The 17317-nt window shown below is 41.0% G+C and overlaps 1 protein-coding gene across 1 annotated transcript; it reads left to right on the top strand.

Moving 5' to 3' along the window:
• Positions 1-4855: 4855 nt before the first annotated feature.
• Positions 4856-17266, top strand: brd7 (bromodomain containing 7). Its single transcript, XM_042340319.1, has 17 exons — positions 4856-5012; positions 7371-7573; positions 7898-8027; positions 8302-8356; positions 8715-8859; positions 9351-9461; positions 10335-10528; positions 11431-11560; positions 11755-11830; positions 12463-12570; positions 12808-12943; positions 13259-13370; positions 14159-14215; positions 15426-15519; positions 16141-16284; positions 16616-16759; positions 17051-17266. The coding sequence occupies exons 1-17, from the start codon at positions 4964-4966 to the stop codon at positions 17152-17154; spliced, it is 1992 nt and encodes a 663-aa protein (XP_042196253.1). The 5' UTR covers positions 4856-4963; the 3' UTR covers positions 17155-17266.
• The last annotated feature ends 51 nt before the right edge of the window (positions 17267-17317 follow it).

Genomic DNA, 17317 nt, shown 5'->3' with positions numbered 1-17317 from the left:
CTGGGAGCAGTAGTTGAGACAGAATCCATATTGACATTCAAGAGGGAATTAGACAAATAACTTTAAAAAAGTTAGCTATAGGGATTTGAGGAAAGGGCAGGTAAGGTGGATAGAAATGATTACTCTTGAGGTAACCAACAGAGACAATTTCTATGTTTCTACAAATGTCCTTTTTAAGATAATGTCCTTTCATTCAGGGACAGCACCAGTTTGTACATAAATAGGTGTATAATTTACCTGTGTTATTGCATAGATCTCTTTTCAATGATTACATACAGTTGTTCTGTATGCACCTTTTGCCCAATAATGACCTCTGTACAACTAGGCCTCATTGTGCATTCTTCCTTACAAAGGTGGAAGAAAGGAAAAAGGTTTCTGCTTCTTATTTTTCCCTGCAAGAAGAAAACACCATTGCCATTGCAATCTGAAATGAGTGGGTGGATGCACAGCGGGTATGAATATTATCACAAAATTGACAGCTTCGTTTGTGGTTTTCATTTTTGCTTAACTGAGACTAGTGTTGGAAATTATTCATTGCTCACTCCTTGTTAACACAAGGTGTAAAGTCAGTTTCCTCTTCTTAAGAGTCGCCTCCAAAATATTTCCTTTTCATGGTTTTCTGTAATAACCAGAAAGAATGGTATCAACTTTTTATTTCCTCGTTGCATTCATGCAAGCAAAATAATACATTTCACAGATTAAATCAAGTAAAAGCATGATTAAATTCATAATAAATTCATAATTGGAGATTAAATCACCAGGATTTTTCTGATTAGTTATTGTTGAAACTGGAAATGTTTCCAAATTGTTAAACACAAATGTAACAAAGCCTGTTAGCACTCCTTTCATTTCAGCTTCAGGATATCTGGTTGGGATGGGGATGTTTATTTAAGAGTCCTCAAACTGAGACAAAATCCAACCCCATCTGCCACTAAACTATACACTTGCAAATAGATTTTGCTCCAATTCAGTGTGCAGTAGCCAGCCATGAGCTGCCTGAAAGTGAAACAAACTCTGTTTTGCAGACAGACAATTGGCCTCTGCTCATCGCAGCACAGCTGAGATGGAGAATGTAGACTGTATCTCCCTGCTCAGTTCCACTGTGCATTGTTGTTCCAGCATGTAAGTGCCACTGTCCCATCATTTTTCATGTTAAACAGCTTTTCACCCCGTGCATCCAAATTATCTTACATTTACTGCTGCCTCCAGCAGAGCGTTTACCACCTCTTCCACACTAATTGGTTATTGAATTCAGGCTGTTCATGGGACTTCGCTGACACATGCAGAAATCCATCACCATGTATAAGAGAATCCAAACCAGACTGAGAAGTTCCACACATAAGTTGCACCTATCCACTAAAATGAGTTTATTGACAACTGCAGATTCACACATCTGATATGTAAACCTACAAGCCTTCGATAAGGGGATATTTGACAACAATTAGGAGTAGGAATCGGGCCCAACTTCCACGATGAACACCAAAGCCAATCGAATCATGCCCATTGTAACTCAACCAGATGTCAGTTAACTCAGTACCAATCACAAATTGAACCTACATTTCTCCCAGTCTGTATGACCCAGTACCTCCCAATATGTTCCATTTTCACAATGAGCCATTATTAGAGAGTTCCCTTGTTTTCATAAAACAAATTTTCTGATAGAAATACAATCTTCGCATTACAACAAACTAAAAGAATGCAAAAGGTTTCCCACAAATATAATAAACAGTGTAATGTACTTCAAGAAATGTCTTAGTTCAAACCTTTAAATTACTTGAACTAATAGATTTTGCAGTTGAATGGGAGCTGTAGATTCAGTGTCACACCAACTCCTTAATGTAAATTAATGGAATTTCCCATTATATGTGCACATCGAAAGAAAGATTTGTTACACTAAATGAATGGAGTAGAATAACCCCCATTAACAGTACAGGAAAAAAAAGCCTTTTTTATACCAGGAAAAAATCATGGATTCCATTCCTTCTGAATTCATAAAAGCACAATTCCAGCGTGAGATTGTAAAAATGTAAATTTCTGTAAAGACTGCAGATGTTGGATTGCTCATCATCCTGATAAAAACGTTGCTGCCATTTATTTACAACTGTGGGTAGAATCACGAGAGGGAAGGCTTGAGGGATCTGGGAAGCTTTCTGAAAGACATTTAAGGTCACATAAAAAAAGGAGTGTGTAAGGACCATTTGACCCATCATAGAATTTTAGCGCAGAAGGAGCCCATTGTGTCTGTGCTACTGCTACTAAATTGCCACTTTTTAAAAAAAAACAATAATCCCACTTTCAATGCTTTTTGAAGCCCAAATGTTTATCCAATTCCTTTTGAATAATTACATTGATCCGGCCTCAATCATCACCTGCGGCAACGAATTCCAAACCCTACAGACTCCTCTGAATGAAGAAATTCCTTCTAACCTCTCCCTAATTATTCTGCTTCAAACCTACATCTCCCATCTGCCCAGCACCTTCCTTTTCATGGACTCACTGTCCCACGTGTTCTGGGGAGAAAGGTTCAGCATAGATAGTCCCTGAACCCAAAAGGTAATCAAGAAAAAACTGCAAAACAGTCTCCACTATTCAAACCGTTAAGAACTGTAAGTTGTGTTGTTGCCCTCCTCTGAATCCCATTCAGTTTCTTTTTGAAGGTAGGTTGCCAAACCATGCAAAATAATTCAAATGTGGCCTCAGCGATAATCTATACAAGATTAGAATGACTTCTTTCAATTTATAGTTTAAATTCCCTAAAGATGCAACCTAGTGTTTGATTTGCTTTGAGGATAGAAACTTCACATTGACTGGAGACGTTCAGTGAATGATCAAGGAAGGAAAATCAGCAGGGCTCCCGCTCTGCATCACTCCCGCTGGAACTTGCTCTTGGGTGCACTTTGTGCAAGTACATGGTCAGGCTTGGCTATGATGTGCACCACAGTTGAATAAGCCTGCCAATATTCACTGCCTAAGTGCATACATAAAGAACGTACATTTTCATTTTCCATCCTGTAGTTTAATTGTAACACTTCCCATTACACCAGTGCACCTGAACGTTGATATTTTTAATGGAGCGGAAAAAATATTCAAATGAGCAAATAACAGCATTTAGGCCAACAACCTTTGAAAAGGTAGAAGTACCATTTTGACATTAAAATTCACTGATCCTACTTATGTTATCAATTGACTGTTTCAATAATGACAAAAATAAGGGGGCTTACTGTTAGGTGAGTAGATAAATGTTATACAGATCAGGCCAGTCTGTAATTTGATCCCTGGTCTGTGCTAAGTTAGTTCGATTCAGCTGGAATTGTGGGTTCTACAATTGGCTTCAGTGCTCCTAGGCTAAGGAGGGGATTTTCAGCAATGGTTTCCAGCTCTGGATCATTACTGCTGGAGTCATTGTGATGGACTTCAAGTGAAGAGGGATCAGGTTTGTCTGTGATGCCCCCCAGGGTCAAATAGCCTGTTGACACTCACTCACTGGATTTGCACATGAAAAAGGCCATTGGGGCAAGGTACCAGATGGCTTTGAGTGCCTGTGAACCATACACCAGGACGAGTTACTTCAGAAGAGTGGAAAAAGAGGAGAAAACTTATCAAATAAAAAAACACAATTGTTTATTTTCTCTTATATATGTCTTTTTAATGCTATTAGAATTTGCAATTGTTTCAAGGGATTACTAAGCATGTTTTTTTGGAGTGGGTGGAGAAAGCAAGACGGAATATAGTTTTAAATTGAATTTGACTCCTGTGATCTTTATGCTGGTTTTGCTGATGTAAATTCTCCCATAACATTTCTGCAGTGTTCCAGTATCCTACTGCTTGAAATGGTTTCAACAGAGGTCTCTCTACAATTGTCTCACAGCGCCACCATGAGGACTAGGGAACATCAAAGATCACTGTGGTAAGTGGACAAAGAAATAACCATTCCATGACCCTGACAGTGAGAATTCAGCAGTGATATACAGTACAGCCGTGTAACCATCTCATGCTCTATGTTGCACAATGAGTTTGTCTAAGAGTTTGAATAATATCCAACAACGGCGGTGGAATATTACCAAATGTCTTAGCAAGCATGTGTTGTCTTGATATTACACACAATCACCAGGAGATCATAGCCTGGGCCAATAAAAAATTGTGGCTGCAATGTTTCTGCGGAATCCGCTATAAACAGCGTCTCTGCTTTAAAACATAGTTTCTGGCCACGGGCTCTGTTTTACCTGCCGTCACTGTAGCCGGGACACCTAGAAGCAGTGCAGCGCAACGGACCTGCGAGAGACCAGGCACCAATAACTAACTGAAGTCAAAGGCGGGGAGAGGACCTGCTAGAGACGCCCTCACGCAGGGTGGCAGGTGGCGATGCGGACCTGCGAGGGATGACCCGGTGCGGGGCCGCCAGCGGGAGATGAGTTTACCCAAATAGTAACAACAACAACAACAACAACGACGAGCCTCGCATTGGATATGGCGCCTTGTCGCGTCTTCTCTCCGAGACGTCTCAAAGCGCGTCATGGAACATACCGTAAAGTGAACCGACTGCACATCTCGTGGGCGAAACGCGGCAGCCGATTGCGCACAGCAGCGTCCCCGCGCCCCCCCACCCCCAAACCCCCCCAACCCCCGCGCCCCCCACCCCAAACCCCCCCAACCCCAACCCCCCACCCCGCGCCCCCCCACCCCCAAACCCCCCCACCCCGGCCCCCCCACCCCCAAACCCCCCCACCCCCAAACGCCCCAAACCCCCCCCATAAGGAATAAGTGATGCTGCGATGTGAGCAGGTGTTGTGTGACGTCATCAGCCGAATGGGCGAGTTGACCGATCGGTGCGTCTGCGCTCGACTCCCAGGGCTGAGGCTGGTGGCGGTGTTGGGGTTGGGGGCGGGGCTGATCGGTGTTCTCGGCGCTCGCTGCGCTGCCCTGGGCCGGACTGAGAGACAGAGACAGAGAGAGAGACAGAGATATGGGCAAAAAACACAAGAGGCACAAGGCGGACAGACAGCAGCTGGAGGGTAAGGGGCCGAGCGCCGGGAGGGAGGCCGGAGAGACGGCTGCTGCACCCCCTCCCTCCCCCCCTCCCACACACACACACCACACACACTTCCCGCTTCTCCCAACAGACCCCCCCCCCACTCCCTCCCGAGGCCCCAGTGAAGCCTCGGCCTGGCCTAAGCTTTCACAGCCGGAACTCAGGCCTCGCCCTGGCTCCCCCCGCTGTGGGAGAGAGGCTGAGGCCAGGCGGGGAGGGAGGGCGGGAGGTGTCTATTAGGGTGTGTGTGGGTGTGTGTCTGTGTTGTGTGTCTATGTGTGTGGGTGTGTGTGTCTATGTGTGTGTGTGTCTGTGTGTGTGGGTGTGTGTCTGTGTGTGTGGGTGTGTGTCTGTGTGTCTGTGTGTGTGGGTGTGTGGGTGTGTGTGGGTGTGTGTCTATGTGTGTGAGTGTCTGTGTGTATCTGTGTGAGTGTGTGTGTGGGTGTGTGTCTATCTGTGTATGTGTCTGTGTGGGTGTGTGTCTGTGTGTGTGTGTGTGTGTGTCTGTGTGTGTGTGTGTGGCTACAGTGGCTCTAATAACTCCCCCTCGGCTCCTGTTAACACTGCAAGGGTTAGTGTGGTCCTTCAACAACAACAACAACAACAGCAGCAATAACCATTTGTGTTTATGTAGCAGGATAGCGTCCCAGGGCGCTTGACAGTGGCGGAGAAGCAGCGGGAAAGTTTGCCAGACAGTGATATCAATGGCAAGCTGTGCGGTTTTAATCGGTTAGACTCCGGCAGTTACCCCCCACCCAACCAACGCACACTCTGGGCTACCCCCCCCCCCAGCCTTGGCTCTTGCCACCCTGCGCCTAATACTTTCCGGGATCAGGTAGGCAGGATGCATCCCTCCGGGGGGGGGGGGGGGGGGGGGAGAGAGAGCGCGCATTCCACTCCATCCCAATCTATCTGGGATTTCCATGTGCGGATCGGGTGAACTGTTTTAAATCGGTTTCATTTAGATTTAGATTTAACAGATTTAGATGTCCTTTAACGCGGTGACGGGATTCCGCGTGTGTCAGACACCCCGGCCGACCGCCCCCATAAAAAAACAGTGCCGCCCACACCCCCACCCCCACCCTCCCCCCCACCGAGCTGTGCGTGTGATACGGCGCGTCGCGGTGTGTGTTGACGATCAGGGCGCGCGACGGAATAAAAGGTTCCTGTTTAGAATCTGACAGAACTATTCACAGCGTTCTCAGAACCCGCTGTTGCAATCTCTCCCCTTAATATTCTGGTCTCTCCCTCCCCCGTATCATCAGCCTGTGCCGTCCTTTCGCTCAGCCCATCGCACTGTATAAGTAGATTAACGGTTACTTTTAAAAATGTTGCCGTACGAAAGAACCAATTTCTAAAGATTTCCTTTTGGTATTTCAACCGTACTGCGACACTCCAGAGTTTTAACTCCCTCTGTGAAGCCAAATCGGAGAAGCCGGGTAGGATTTTTTTTGGTGAATATAGCTGTAGGGACATGAAGAAATCTGCAATTGGTCTTTGCAGAAGGAATTTCTATTATCTAGGGTTAAGAGTACCATTGCTTCACTTTTTTTCCTGTTGTCATTTACTGGATATTCCCAATGGTGTGTTAAGCTTGTTTAATTAAAACACACTGAAATATGAGGTTTATATGTATTCTAGATTGAAGTAGCTCCTATTAAATATAACTTTAACTTCGCCGTTAGAAGTAACAGCACCCGCACTTTTCTGATGCAGAATACGATTTTATGAATGAGATGATTGAGGTGAGAAATTAATGGCTGATGCAGTATCTCGGGAAGAAATACCCCTTTAGCCAATAGCCTCCATTTCCTTTAGTTCAATGACCAATCTAATGCACGTTTTTAATTTTAAAACCGCCATCCTGTGTTTTGAGGATCACTAGAAATAGAACTCGAACAGCACTTCTCAAAGGAAATTGTAAGCAACATAAGGGAACACCATTATAACACCACTAGATGCCACTGTTGCAGCAATTTGTAAAGAAATTGGAGCCTTCAGGTGGCAGCATATCATTTGCAGTTTATGTATTTTATCAAAAGGAGCACCTGCATCTTCTTTTAATTTGGGTTTTCAAGCAAATGTAGTCTTCGCAAAAAAAAAAAAATTCTCTTTCCTTCCCCACTTTGTCCGTTGACACTTTGAGATGTAATTTCCGCCCAGGAGGGCTGCTAGCAGACAATTTTTATTCAGCTTCTATGAAGTACGTAAGAGCACGACCGTTGCCATTTTATTTTTCCATGTCACCTTTTGTACGAGAAAATGTTTTGCATCTACTTAGTTCTGTATTTTGTCAGCCTACAAAGAAAACATAGTCAAAGATGGTTCTTTTGTGTTGCAGAATATAAAGATAAACCTCTGAAACTGGTGCTTAAAGTAGGTGGGAATGAAATAACAGAACTGTCGACGGCAACTTCAGGACATGAGTCCAGCTTACTTGAAGACAAAAGTGATTACGACAAGCACAAAGACAAGAAGAAAAAGAAAAAAAAGAAGATTGAAAAGGAGAAGCGCACAACTGAAAATGAACGAAAAAGGAAAAAAGTACGTGTCAGTACATGTGTTTGGTTTTTGCCTGTCTCATCCACATCTGGTGCTAAGTTGTTTCTTCCTTGCTAACGCAAAGATGTAAAGTTTAATTTCTTATGTAACATTCACATTTATTTCATCCACAAAATACACAGTCTGTTCACTTCACAGTTTATTCTGTGAAAAGCTTTGGGATGTCTCAAAGACATGATACAGCACTTTATCAAATTGAAGGATTATTATTATTATGTCTAATCAATTATTTTCCTGAAAGGTGCTCTATAAATGTGAGTTATCAATACATTGCTAAAAGTTTTGCTTTTAATTTTGTTCTTTAAGGATGACAAGAAAAAGCGAGAGAAAGAGCCACCCGCTGGTGAAAGGGGCGAGGAGGAGAAGAGTCAATCACCTACAAGGTTTGAGATGCCAGTGGACAGACTCATGGCTTCTCCTTTATTGAAGGTAGAAGGTAAGGTCTACTGTAGATGGAGCATTTAATATCAACCAAATGTTTCTATTCTGCATTTTAAACTTCGATAGAGTTTAAGCTGCTGCAAGGTTCAGTTCTTCTTGATAAATAATTGCTTCATCTGTTGAGAGAATGTATAGTTAGCCATGATTTATGCAACTATTATGCTTGTGCTTTAGCTAAGCTTTTCAATCCCTATATATATGAGCCTCTTCAGTGCTGTGTTACTTAACTGTTCTTTCTAACCTGTATTTCTTTTACCTTCATGATGAAGAATACCAAACTCCCTTTCAAGAACTGCTACATCAGGTGTTGCGTCAACTTCAGAGGCAAGTACTTGTGCTGCCAATTCATCTTAGTGTCTGCTTGGTGCACTTTAATTAAACAAAAATCAGGGTTTTAGCTTAATTCTGCAATTAATATAGTATAATACTTATCATGAAACTTGATAAGCTGGAATATAACATTTAGTGGTGGTGCCAAGTTGAACTAGGTGCTGTGATGCTTTATGAATTCCATAACTGTGAAGTTTGTAGGCTGTGTTGAATTTGTACCATCAGGTAAACACACAAAGAGAATAGCGTTGCCCTTAGGATGCAGTCACTTTCGAGACCTTCACTGTACAGGTCTCATTCTCAGCAGCATGCACAAATAAAAGGGTTTCTTATGTTGTTTACTTTCTTTCAGGAAAGACCCCAATGCGTTTTTTTCATTCCCCGTTACTGATTTTATCGCCCCTGGTTACACTATGATCATTAAACATCCAATGGACTTCAGTACGATGAAAGAGAGGGTGAAGAAGAACGAGTATCAGAGTCTAGAGGAGTTGAAGGTACAGTATGAAACCAACGCTTTCAAACAGCCTGAGACGCGTACCTTAACCTGTCTGAAAAAGCATGTGAAGTATCACTTTCACAGCATATTTTTCTTCTCAAAGAGTAACCTTTGTACCTGCCTGTGTCACACAAGATAAAATCTAGAGTTTGGAACAATTAATGACACGGCCAATCCCTCGTGTTCAGTTTAATCTAGTTAACATCACAAAATACTTAACTGGGCTTCATTGTCTCTATTCTAGCTTTTCCCTGACAACTTAAAAAATATACTTTACATCTATCTCCCCTCCAAAAGACCAATTGGTAACTTGCTTTTTTTTCTCATTGCTAAGAGATTTATGATTTGCAAATAAATTGGACGGTATACAGCATCAGCAGAAATGGTTACAATACTTTATTCCGTAATTTTATTTAAAAAGTCAGTTTTACTGTTGCAGTTGTATATTTTATTTAAATATTTTGGAGATTAATTGTTTTTAATTTTCAGGGAGACCTCAGAACCATGTGTGAAAATGCAATGACGTACAACCGGCCAGAAACTATTTACTACAAAGCTGCAAAGAAACTGCTGCACTCTGGGATGAAAATCCTAAGCCCGGTAAAGGCAACAGATATATATTTCAATACACTTGAAAACAAATTTGCCATACAGTTTTTTTAAAAAAGACTAAATTTATGCCTTTATTAATGTTATAAATGCTTCAGCAATTTTCCTTCCACTCAGGCTTATTATCCCCACAAACACAACGACAGTCGACTGTAAGCAAAGGGAGTGGAGTGTAACATTTCAGACCTCTACAAACAATTTGTTTTATCAAAAAAGTTTTAAAATTTTAGATGATTCAGAATTTTTATTTTCAAATTCTGCACTGGAGTCGGATTGAAATGTCCTCATCCTTCTCCGCTAACTCATTTGCTGAACTCCTTTCCTTAAGCCAATTTGCTGCCACTGAAAGGTGAAGAATTATTACTATTGTTATTAAAATGTGTTGGGGTTTGAATCTTTTAAATCATTATGGTTTTGTAGAGGCTGTAGTATATTGTTACCTTGTGAGTTTGAGAATACTTGAGGTAAAGAAATAGTGTTGATATTGGTGCGGCTATTATAATAATAATCCTTGCATTTGATATAGCACTTTTCACGTCGGGAGGACTTCCCAAAGCACTTCACAGAACACACTGTAAAGTGAATTGACTGTATATTTGTGGGCGAACGCGGCAGCCAATTGCGCACAGCAATGTCCCACAAACAGTCGTAGATTGAATATGACCAATTTATTATTGTTTTTGGTTTTTGGCGGGATTATTATTAGGCTCTGTGTGGAGTAAGGAAACTTGCCCAAGGTTTCACCCTCTGCCTGGAATTGAACTTAGGTCTCTCACATGCACTTAGCTACAGGACTCCATTAGTTAAATCTTCAGGTAGTAGTACATGAATTTTAATAGAGCAATGTTTGAATTGCTTTCCTAGGAGAGAATCCAGACTCTGAAACAAAGTATAGACTTCATGCAGGACCTGGAGAAATCCCACAAGCAAGGGGATAAGACCAGAACGGGAGAATCGAATGGGGAATGCAGAAAGGACGAGAAGGATGAAAAATGGAAAGCCATGGACAGTGAGAAGGGTGAAAGAGCTTCAGCGAACCAAACGAGTGAAGACAACAGGTAGAGTGATGTGGAAACTGGAAGTATGAAACACAGACATAGAAGATTCCAAGTCTCATTCCTGTTCTGTATGGAGTTAGTTAATTTCAACCGGTACCTTTGGAATCCTATTCCAGTGTGAGTTACTGCCATCAGGATAGGAGGGGGGGTCAAAGAAGATTTTAGAAAAAGACTATTCAAAAACAACTCATGGAGGGCTCTTTCCAGCAGTCACATTCTATTAAAACGCTTTGCAACATTAATTCTGTATGACATTTGTTCAAAATTGTTTTTACAAATAGCCGAGTGCATCCCATCAGTTATTCTGTCTGCCTTGAGTTTTTAACCTGACTACTGAAAGTGCATCAGAAGTAAAATGTTGCGTGATATTCCCTGTTTCCCAGGTGCAGTGAGAGGCTTTGCGCTCTATTTTTATTTGAATTATTCAGAGCATATTGAATCAGCCATTAGGTGAATCTTTCCTGTCGTGATATGGAACTGATGTGTTGCAACTCATGTGCAAGTACGAGAAGGAACATTGTCATCAGTGCAGAGTACCATGTGGTCAACTGTGCAGCGCCTTGGGACGTCCTCCTGACGTGAAAGGCGCTCTATAAATGGAATCTTGTTGTTGTTGTTGTCGTGCAAACACAGCGGTGTTCAAAATAACTTTGCAAATTATTATACATTTTACATCAGATAAAGTTTAAGTAATGGTCTAATGCTTTTGTAATTGCACATAAGAATATATTGCACTTAAAAGAAGTTGTTCGCATTAAATCAGAATTTTATAGTCATCATTTGATAACTCGAAAATAGTTCAAATAAGAGTCAAATGGTGGTTGTGTATTATTAGGAATGAGACAGAGAGTAGCAAGGTTTGCAATTTGAATGATCCTTTTGTGTTGAAATGCTCTACACAGGTCAGAAAAAGACACTGGCGAGGATGCACTAACTGGTGCTAATCATGCGATCGATGAAGAAACGAAAAAGCTTGATCGCATTATTGAAGAATCCTCTGGAAAATTCACCCGGCGTAAAACAGATAGCAAGGTACAGGTGTCATCATTTTCGTACAGATATTATAATTTTTCTACTGTTTCTTTACTGTTTCAAACAGTGGCCCAGTGTCACCTTCAGAAGAGAAAGAGCATTGGCAGAAGGGGAAAATACTCTGCCTTCAGCCAACTAGTTCTAGTTTAATGCTTTCCCCTAATAACATACATGCTGTGCCTGTTTATCTGCAGTTTGAATTCCAGAGAAGAAAAAATGATGGCACCACTACCCTTGGAATCAGGAATCCAACAGAACCTGACATGGGAGGTAAGTAAGAGAATAAGCTGGAATTCAGTTGTGTTTCAATATCAGAATATTGTGGCATGTAATACCTTCTGAGTTTAAGCTTCAACTGCACTATGAATTATTTGTAACCATGTGTGTTGTAGGAGTGAAAAGTGCTTTGAGACACCCTCCTGACGTAAAAGTGCTATGTACATTATATTGTAAATATGGTAATATACCATGTATGCAGTATTGGGTTGTAAGCTTGGTGCTTTTGTGTGTGTGTGTGTGTGTATATAGAGACCAAAGAAATGTACGGTACAGGAGGAGGTCATTCAGCCCATTTTATTGTGTTGCGACTGCTTCTGGTTATTTGCCAACCGCAGGCACCACTTTCCATTTCCCTGGTTTTGCTTTTTGTTTTAATTGCTGGCCAGGTTTGTCCTGAAATGCGTTCTTGCAAGGAAATGGTTGAGATTTGCATTCAGCAGACTATAGATTTCGTCCCATTGTATTTGGAGCTGAATTAAAATCCAAGTCCTGACGGATAAACAATAGTTTTACTATGTTCGGTCCCTCTCCTGGTTCCAGAGAATTAGTTTCTTCCACTGATACTTGGGCTTTCAGTATTTCTTCCTCCAGTGCACTATTGTAAAATGTGCTATTTGTTGCAGATCCAACTTACTGTCCAGTGAAGCTGGGAATGATGACAGGCAGATTGCAGTCTGGTATCAACACACTTCAAGGATTTAAAGAGGATAAACGCAATAAAGTTATACCAGGTTAGTACTGCAAACGGCTTGATTTGAATAGCAAGGAGGATTGGGAAGTAGAGCAAAAAGCATAACTGGCTAGCAAGCAAATGCTCTATGTCTAGCTGAGATTAGATTCTGGTAGAATTATCACTGAATTATCATTAGGAACTATGTTTAACTTTAATCCTGGATTAATGATTCAGCTGACTGTTTAATGTGAATCTGACTATTGTGGTAATGTTTCTCTGTGATATTTTCTTGCAGTGATGTACTTGAACTATGGACCATTCAGTTCTTATGCTCCAGGTTATGATTCTACCTGTGCTAATCTCAGCAAGGAGGATTCTGACCTGTTGTATTCCACGTATGGTGATGATTCAAGCTTGCTTGGGTCCTTTAGGTGAGTAACAACACCTTCTATTCACAGAAGGAATGCCATGGAATAGCTGACTTGGTTAAGCGATTGCCTTGGGGCCAGAAAGTTCAGAACCGTGGTCAGTTTTTTCACCTTTTTAAGATCAATAATCAAAACACAAGTATAGTGTCTAAAAGATGCATTGTTAGGTGCATGGGGAAGAGGGAGAGAAAATCAAATGCTTTCAGGAAAGTGGAATAGTATATTTCATCCTGAATAAAGCAAATGACTTGTATTATTGCATTATCTGTAAAATACGCTGAACAAAACCGAAGTAGCTTGCAATCTATTTGTTTCTAGTGTTCAACAGTTCTTGGCGAGCAACAGTGACTACAGTGTTGACATGGTGGATAATTTGCTAGATTCACTAACAAATGGCGAGCATTCGAAAGCACTGAAAGAGCTGCAACCAGTAAGTCTGTGTTCTGTATAAAAGTGGTGGTGCTCTTAAAAAGTGTTTGCTTTTGTGTGGTTTCCCAACAATCCTGTTAAATTGTAAGGCTGAAACATTTAACCAAGTTATTGGCTGAGGGTTCAGTGTGTCATACGGTAAAATACCTGGTCATCTAGACCTGGAAGATCACTGGTTAACCCCTGGAAAAAGCAGCAATAAGCAGAGACAGGATTGGCTTCATTTTTTATGCAGTTCTTCCAAATTCCAGAAAGTTCTCTTCAGATATGGAAGTAATTTATTACAGATGTGAGTTGGTCTGAAAAAACCAAATACTACAGCATTATCCCCCCCTCTTTTTATTACATCAAATTGAGGTATAGTATTTTTAAAGCCCGGCTCATTGCTACAAGAATTTAATTCACCTTAAGGTGCTGCATCAGGAATAGCTACAGGAGATTTGTGACTTCTTGCATCCACGGATAGTATCAGAGATTTTAAATATGTCTCAGTCTATCAAACTTACATGTAAATATTTGTACTCCACCTGCTTTTGACAGTCCTATTCGTTTTGATACATAATGTATTTAAGTGAATGCAACTATATTTGCATTCACTTAAATACATTATGTTACCGTTTATCGCAGTTTGTTTTGACCAGCAAGCGAAAAAATGTTCTCAGTGGAAAACCTTTTGTGTCCCTCTGTAACAAACAAGAATCTTTGCTCCTTCTCTTCAACCTAATTTTGTTCAAGGTAACTTGTATATATTTTTGTTGGTATTTAGCATTTATTTTTGCAATCTTGCAGGTCATATCTAACAATGAAAATGATCTGAATGTTCTTAAAGCCTCTGAAGATGTACAGGTAACACTGACATTTATTTATAGACTATTCTCTACTAGAAGTGCAGTTAATTATTCACATTATGTAGATTTAAATCTGCTGTAAGTTTTGTTATGCAGATGGGGTCTATTTGTTGTAACCGTTGACGTTTTTCCTGTATGGTTTATTTAAATAAAAATGCCAAACATCTTCATGATCCTGAAATAGCAAAGCAGCATAAAGAATAAATTAACCTCAGAGTCACAGTATAGGTTTTAAGAGGGATTAAGAACTTTCCATAGTTCACTTGAACTGTGCACTTGATTACTTCAGCAGAAATTCTCTTCTGTAGATTCCCAGACTCAGTAGCAATGTGTCTATATATCAATTAGTAGGTAAAGATAAGCAGAAACCATTTTGTGATTCTAAGAAATGGGAGGCAAAGGAATAGCAATCATGGACATGTTTAGTTCAACTTGTTTTGGTCAGGAGAGTGTCTAACACATGTGGAAACTTGTATGTAAGACTTGCCAAACTAGACAGTTCCATATGTATATGTGAAATTTCCACGTGACTGGAATGCAATGCACACACGTTCCCTGGAGAGACACATCTTGCCTACCTAATTTTGGAGAGTATTAGGAGGGGGTTGGGAGAGCTCAGGGCCCCAGAGTGTTATTAGAGTACTGTTTGGGTTTAACCAGCTAAAGCCACAAAGAGAGACATTAAGAGAGTGGTGGGCAGGGAAGGTGGCCTCAGTCTGTCTGAAAATATGTCAGTGGTGGGGAAACAGATACATGGAAAGATGACCCTCGTTTGACATCAACCCCATATTGTATGCAGGAAATTATTTTCCCCATCGGGTGGCTTTCAAGAATAAAGGGCACATTATATCTTTGGGTGTGTACACTTTACTTGCTTTCAAAGTGTTCTTGGCTGCCCTGGAAGGTTTGATAGAAATTATTACTACAAGTGATCTCTCCTTCATTTTATGGTTGTTTAGGGTTGTCTCTAATCCAAACATTTCTGGCACTTCCTAGGAGTTAAGTATAGTGTGAGGTGGGGACCACACAACAGAGTTGTTCCATCTAAACAAAGGGAAGGAAGGTAGCTGCAGGATTAATTTCCAGGCAGCGATGAATGCTACTAGAGCTCCAGTACATGTGAAACTAATAGCCATATAGAAAATGGGGATACCTCTGGATTGAGGGCAGTCGAGTAAAGTGATTGATTTGCATTGTGTTTTATTTAGGTTGTTCCAGCCGAGTTGGAATGTGGCCACGGGAACACCAAGGATAGCTTTGCTTCCCTACGGCCTGTAATTAACACTGAAACCGAGTCACAAGGTGTGTAATGAAAGACTGCTTTAAAAGGGGAATTGTTACAATTCTCTAGCATCTATTTATAGCCTGTTACTGATTAAAGTTTAACTTACTCTATTCGTGTAGTTGTTTGAACTGTTGCTCAAGCCTATTGTGCTAATTTGGTTCTTCAGAAGAAATGTCATCAGAAATTGTTGAAAGTCCCTGAGTTTTATACTGGAAACTGGATGTCATGTCTTGTTCCGACTTAATATGTCAGTATCAGTTTACACTATGTATTACATATTGAGCTGTTGGCAGAGCACGTTTCACTTTGAAATAAAACGGTGTGCCATCTATCTTGGCTGTATATTTGAAAACGCTACCATTTATAGAGCGCCTTTCACGTCAGGAGGACGTCCCAAGGCGCTGCACAGTTGGGTCATGACCCGAGCAGGGGGGAAATGGTCAGATTGTAAAGTTGGAGCCTTTCCAGCACCACAGTAACCCAGGCTATTCCTAATTTCCACAAGTGTTAATAATATTGTTTTGAGGCACTGCAGGGCAAATTCACGCTGTTGTAGAAAATGTAATGTCCTTCAAGATACCCAGGCGCTTTGTGCTGTTCAACTGATTTTAAGCATTAACTTTCTGACTGGATTTCAGAGTCTGGGATTCTCCAAAAGAAGTTGGATGAAACAACCAAGTTATTACAAGAGCTGCAACAAGCACAGAATGAGCGTTTCAGCACCAAACCCTCATCAACCATGCTCTGCCTACTGGGCCCTTCGATCCGAGAGTATCAAATCGGTAAGTGAGATGGATTTTGTGTCCTGTGATGCAATGAGTATTAGGCAATTTGTGTTTGGTCAAAGAATGAGTTTATTTTTCAGAGTGGAGAAACCCTTGAATATATGCATGTTGCAACCCGCATCCACTCCAGTGCAGATAAGATGACATGGGAATAACTAGCGTTTCAGTGGCCTTTACATCTGACCTTCAAATATGGCAACCATTAACTGCATTCTTGGTATTGTGCACTCGGCAGCATTCAGACTTCTGCAATTTACATCATCATCCATTAAGTTGAACTCATTACTGCACTTCAAAGTATGTGGCATATTCTGTTTTGTCTTTTCAGCTGAAAAGGTGACTGGAAACCTTAAAGAGTTGGCAAGCCAGGTGACTCCTGGTGACATCACCAGTGTTGCTGGAATCCGTAAGGCCATGGGGGTCACAGTTCCTTTGGAAATGCTGGAAGACTCTTTGCCAGACTCTTTACATGGTGAGTTGCATCAGAATTAATGATGTACAACATTTCATACAGCCGCTTGGACCTATAGCCTGTGGGTTTGTGCAAATTCTCAAATTGAGTTCAGGATGAAAAAAGGTTAACCATTTATAGTCATGGTCTTATTTCTTATAGAATAATAGCAGTCTGCGTTTGACTGTGGTAGGTAGGGGGAATTCCTATTAGTTGCAGTGGAAAAGTAAAAATTACATGTGGTAACCAAATATCAAAAATAAGATTAATTGTATAAATTAAACAGACTAAGTGGAGCTTGTGCTTTAACAGGGGCTAACAGTGGTGACCAAGTGGAGGCGATGGAAACAGAGTGTGAGCGATGTGAACAGGTTATTACCATCAGTGGTGAAGAACCAATTGTTATTTCTGTATGAATCGTCGGTGTGCTTAAGTGTGTACTTTTAAACATTTCTAAATGATTGGCAGTAGTGAAACATTTGTATGACTTTTGTAAAGTGTGTGCATAATAAATGTAGATTTTTATAACTTTCTGCATTCATTTTTTGTCGTCTAATACACATCAATGAGTAGAAATAT

Source organism: Callorhinchus milii, unplaced genomic scaffold, assembly GCF_018977255.1.
Source record: "Callorhinchus milii isolate IMCB2004 unplaced genomic scaffold, IMCB_Cmil_1.0 Scaffold14, whole genome shotgun sequence".
Classification (NCBI taxonomy): Eukaryota; Metazoa; Chordata; class Chondrichthyes; order Chimaeriformes; family Callorhinchidae; genus Callorhinchus; species Callorhinchus milii.
Note: the sequence above shows the minus strand (reverse complement) of the source record. Positions and strands in the feature narration are given on the sequence as shown.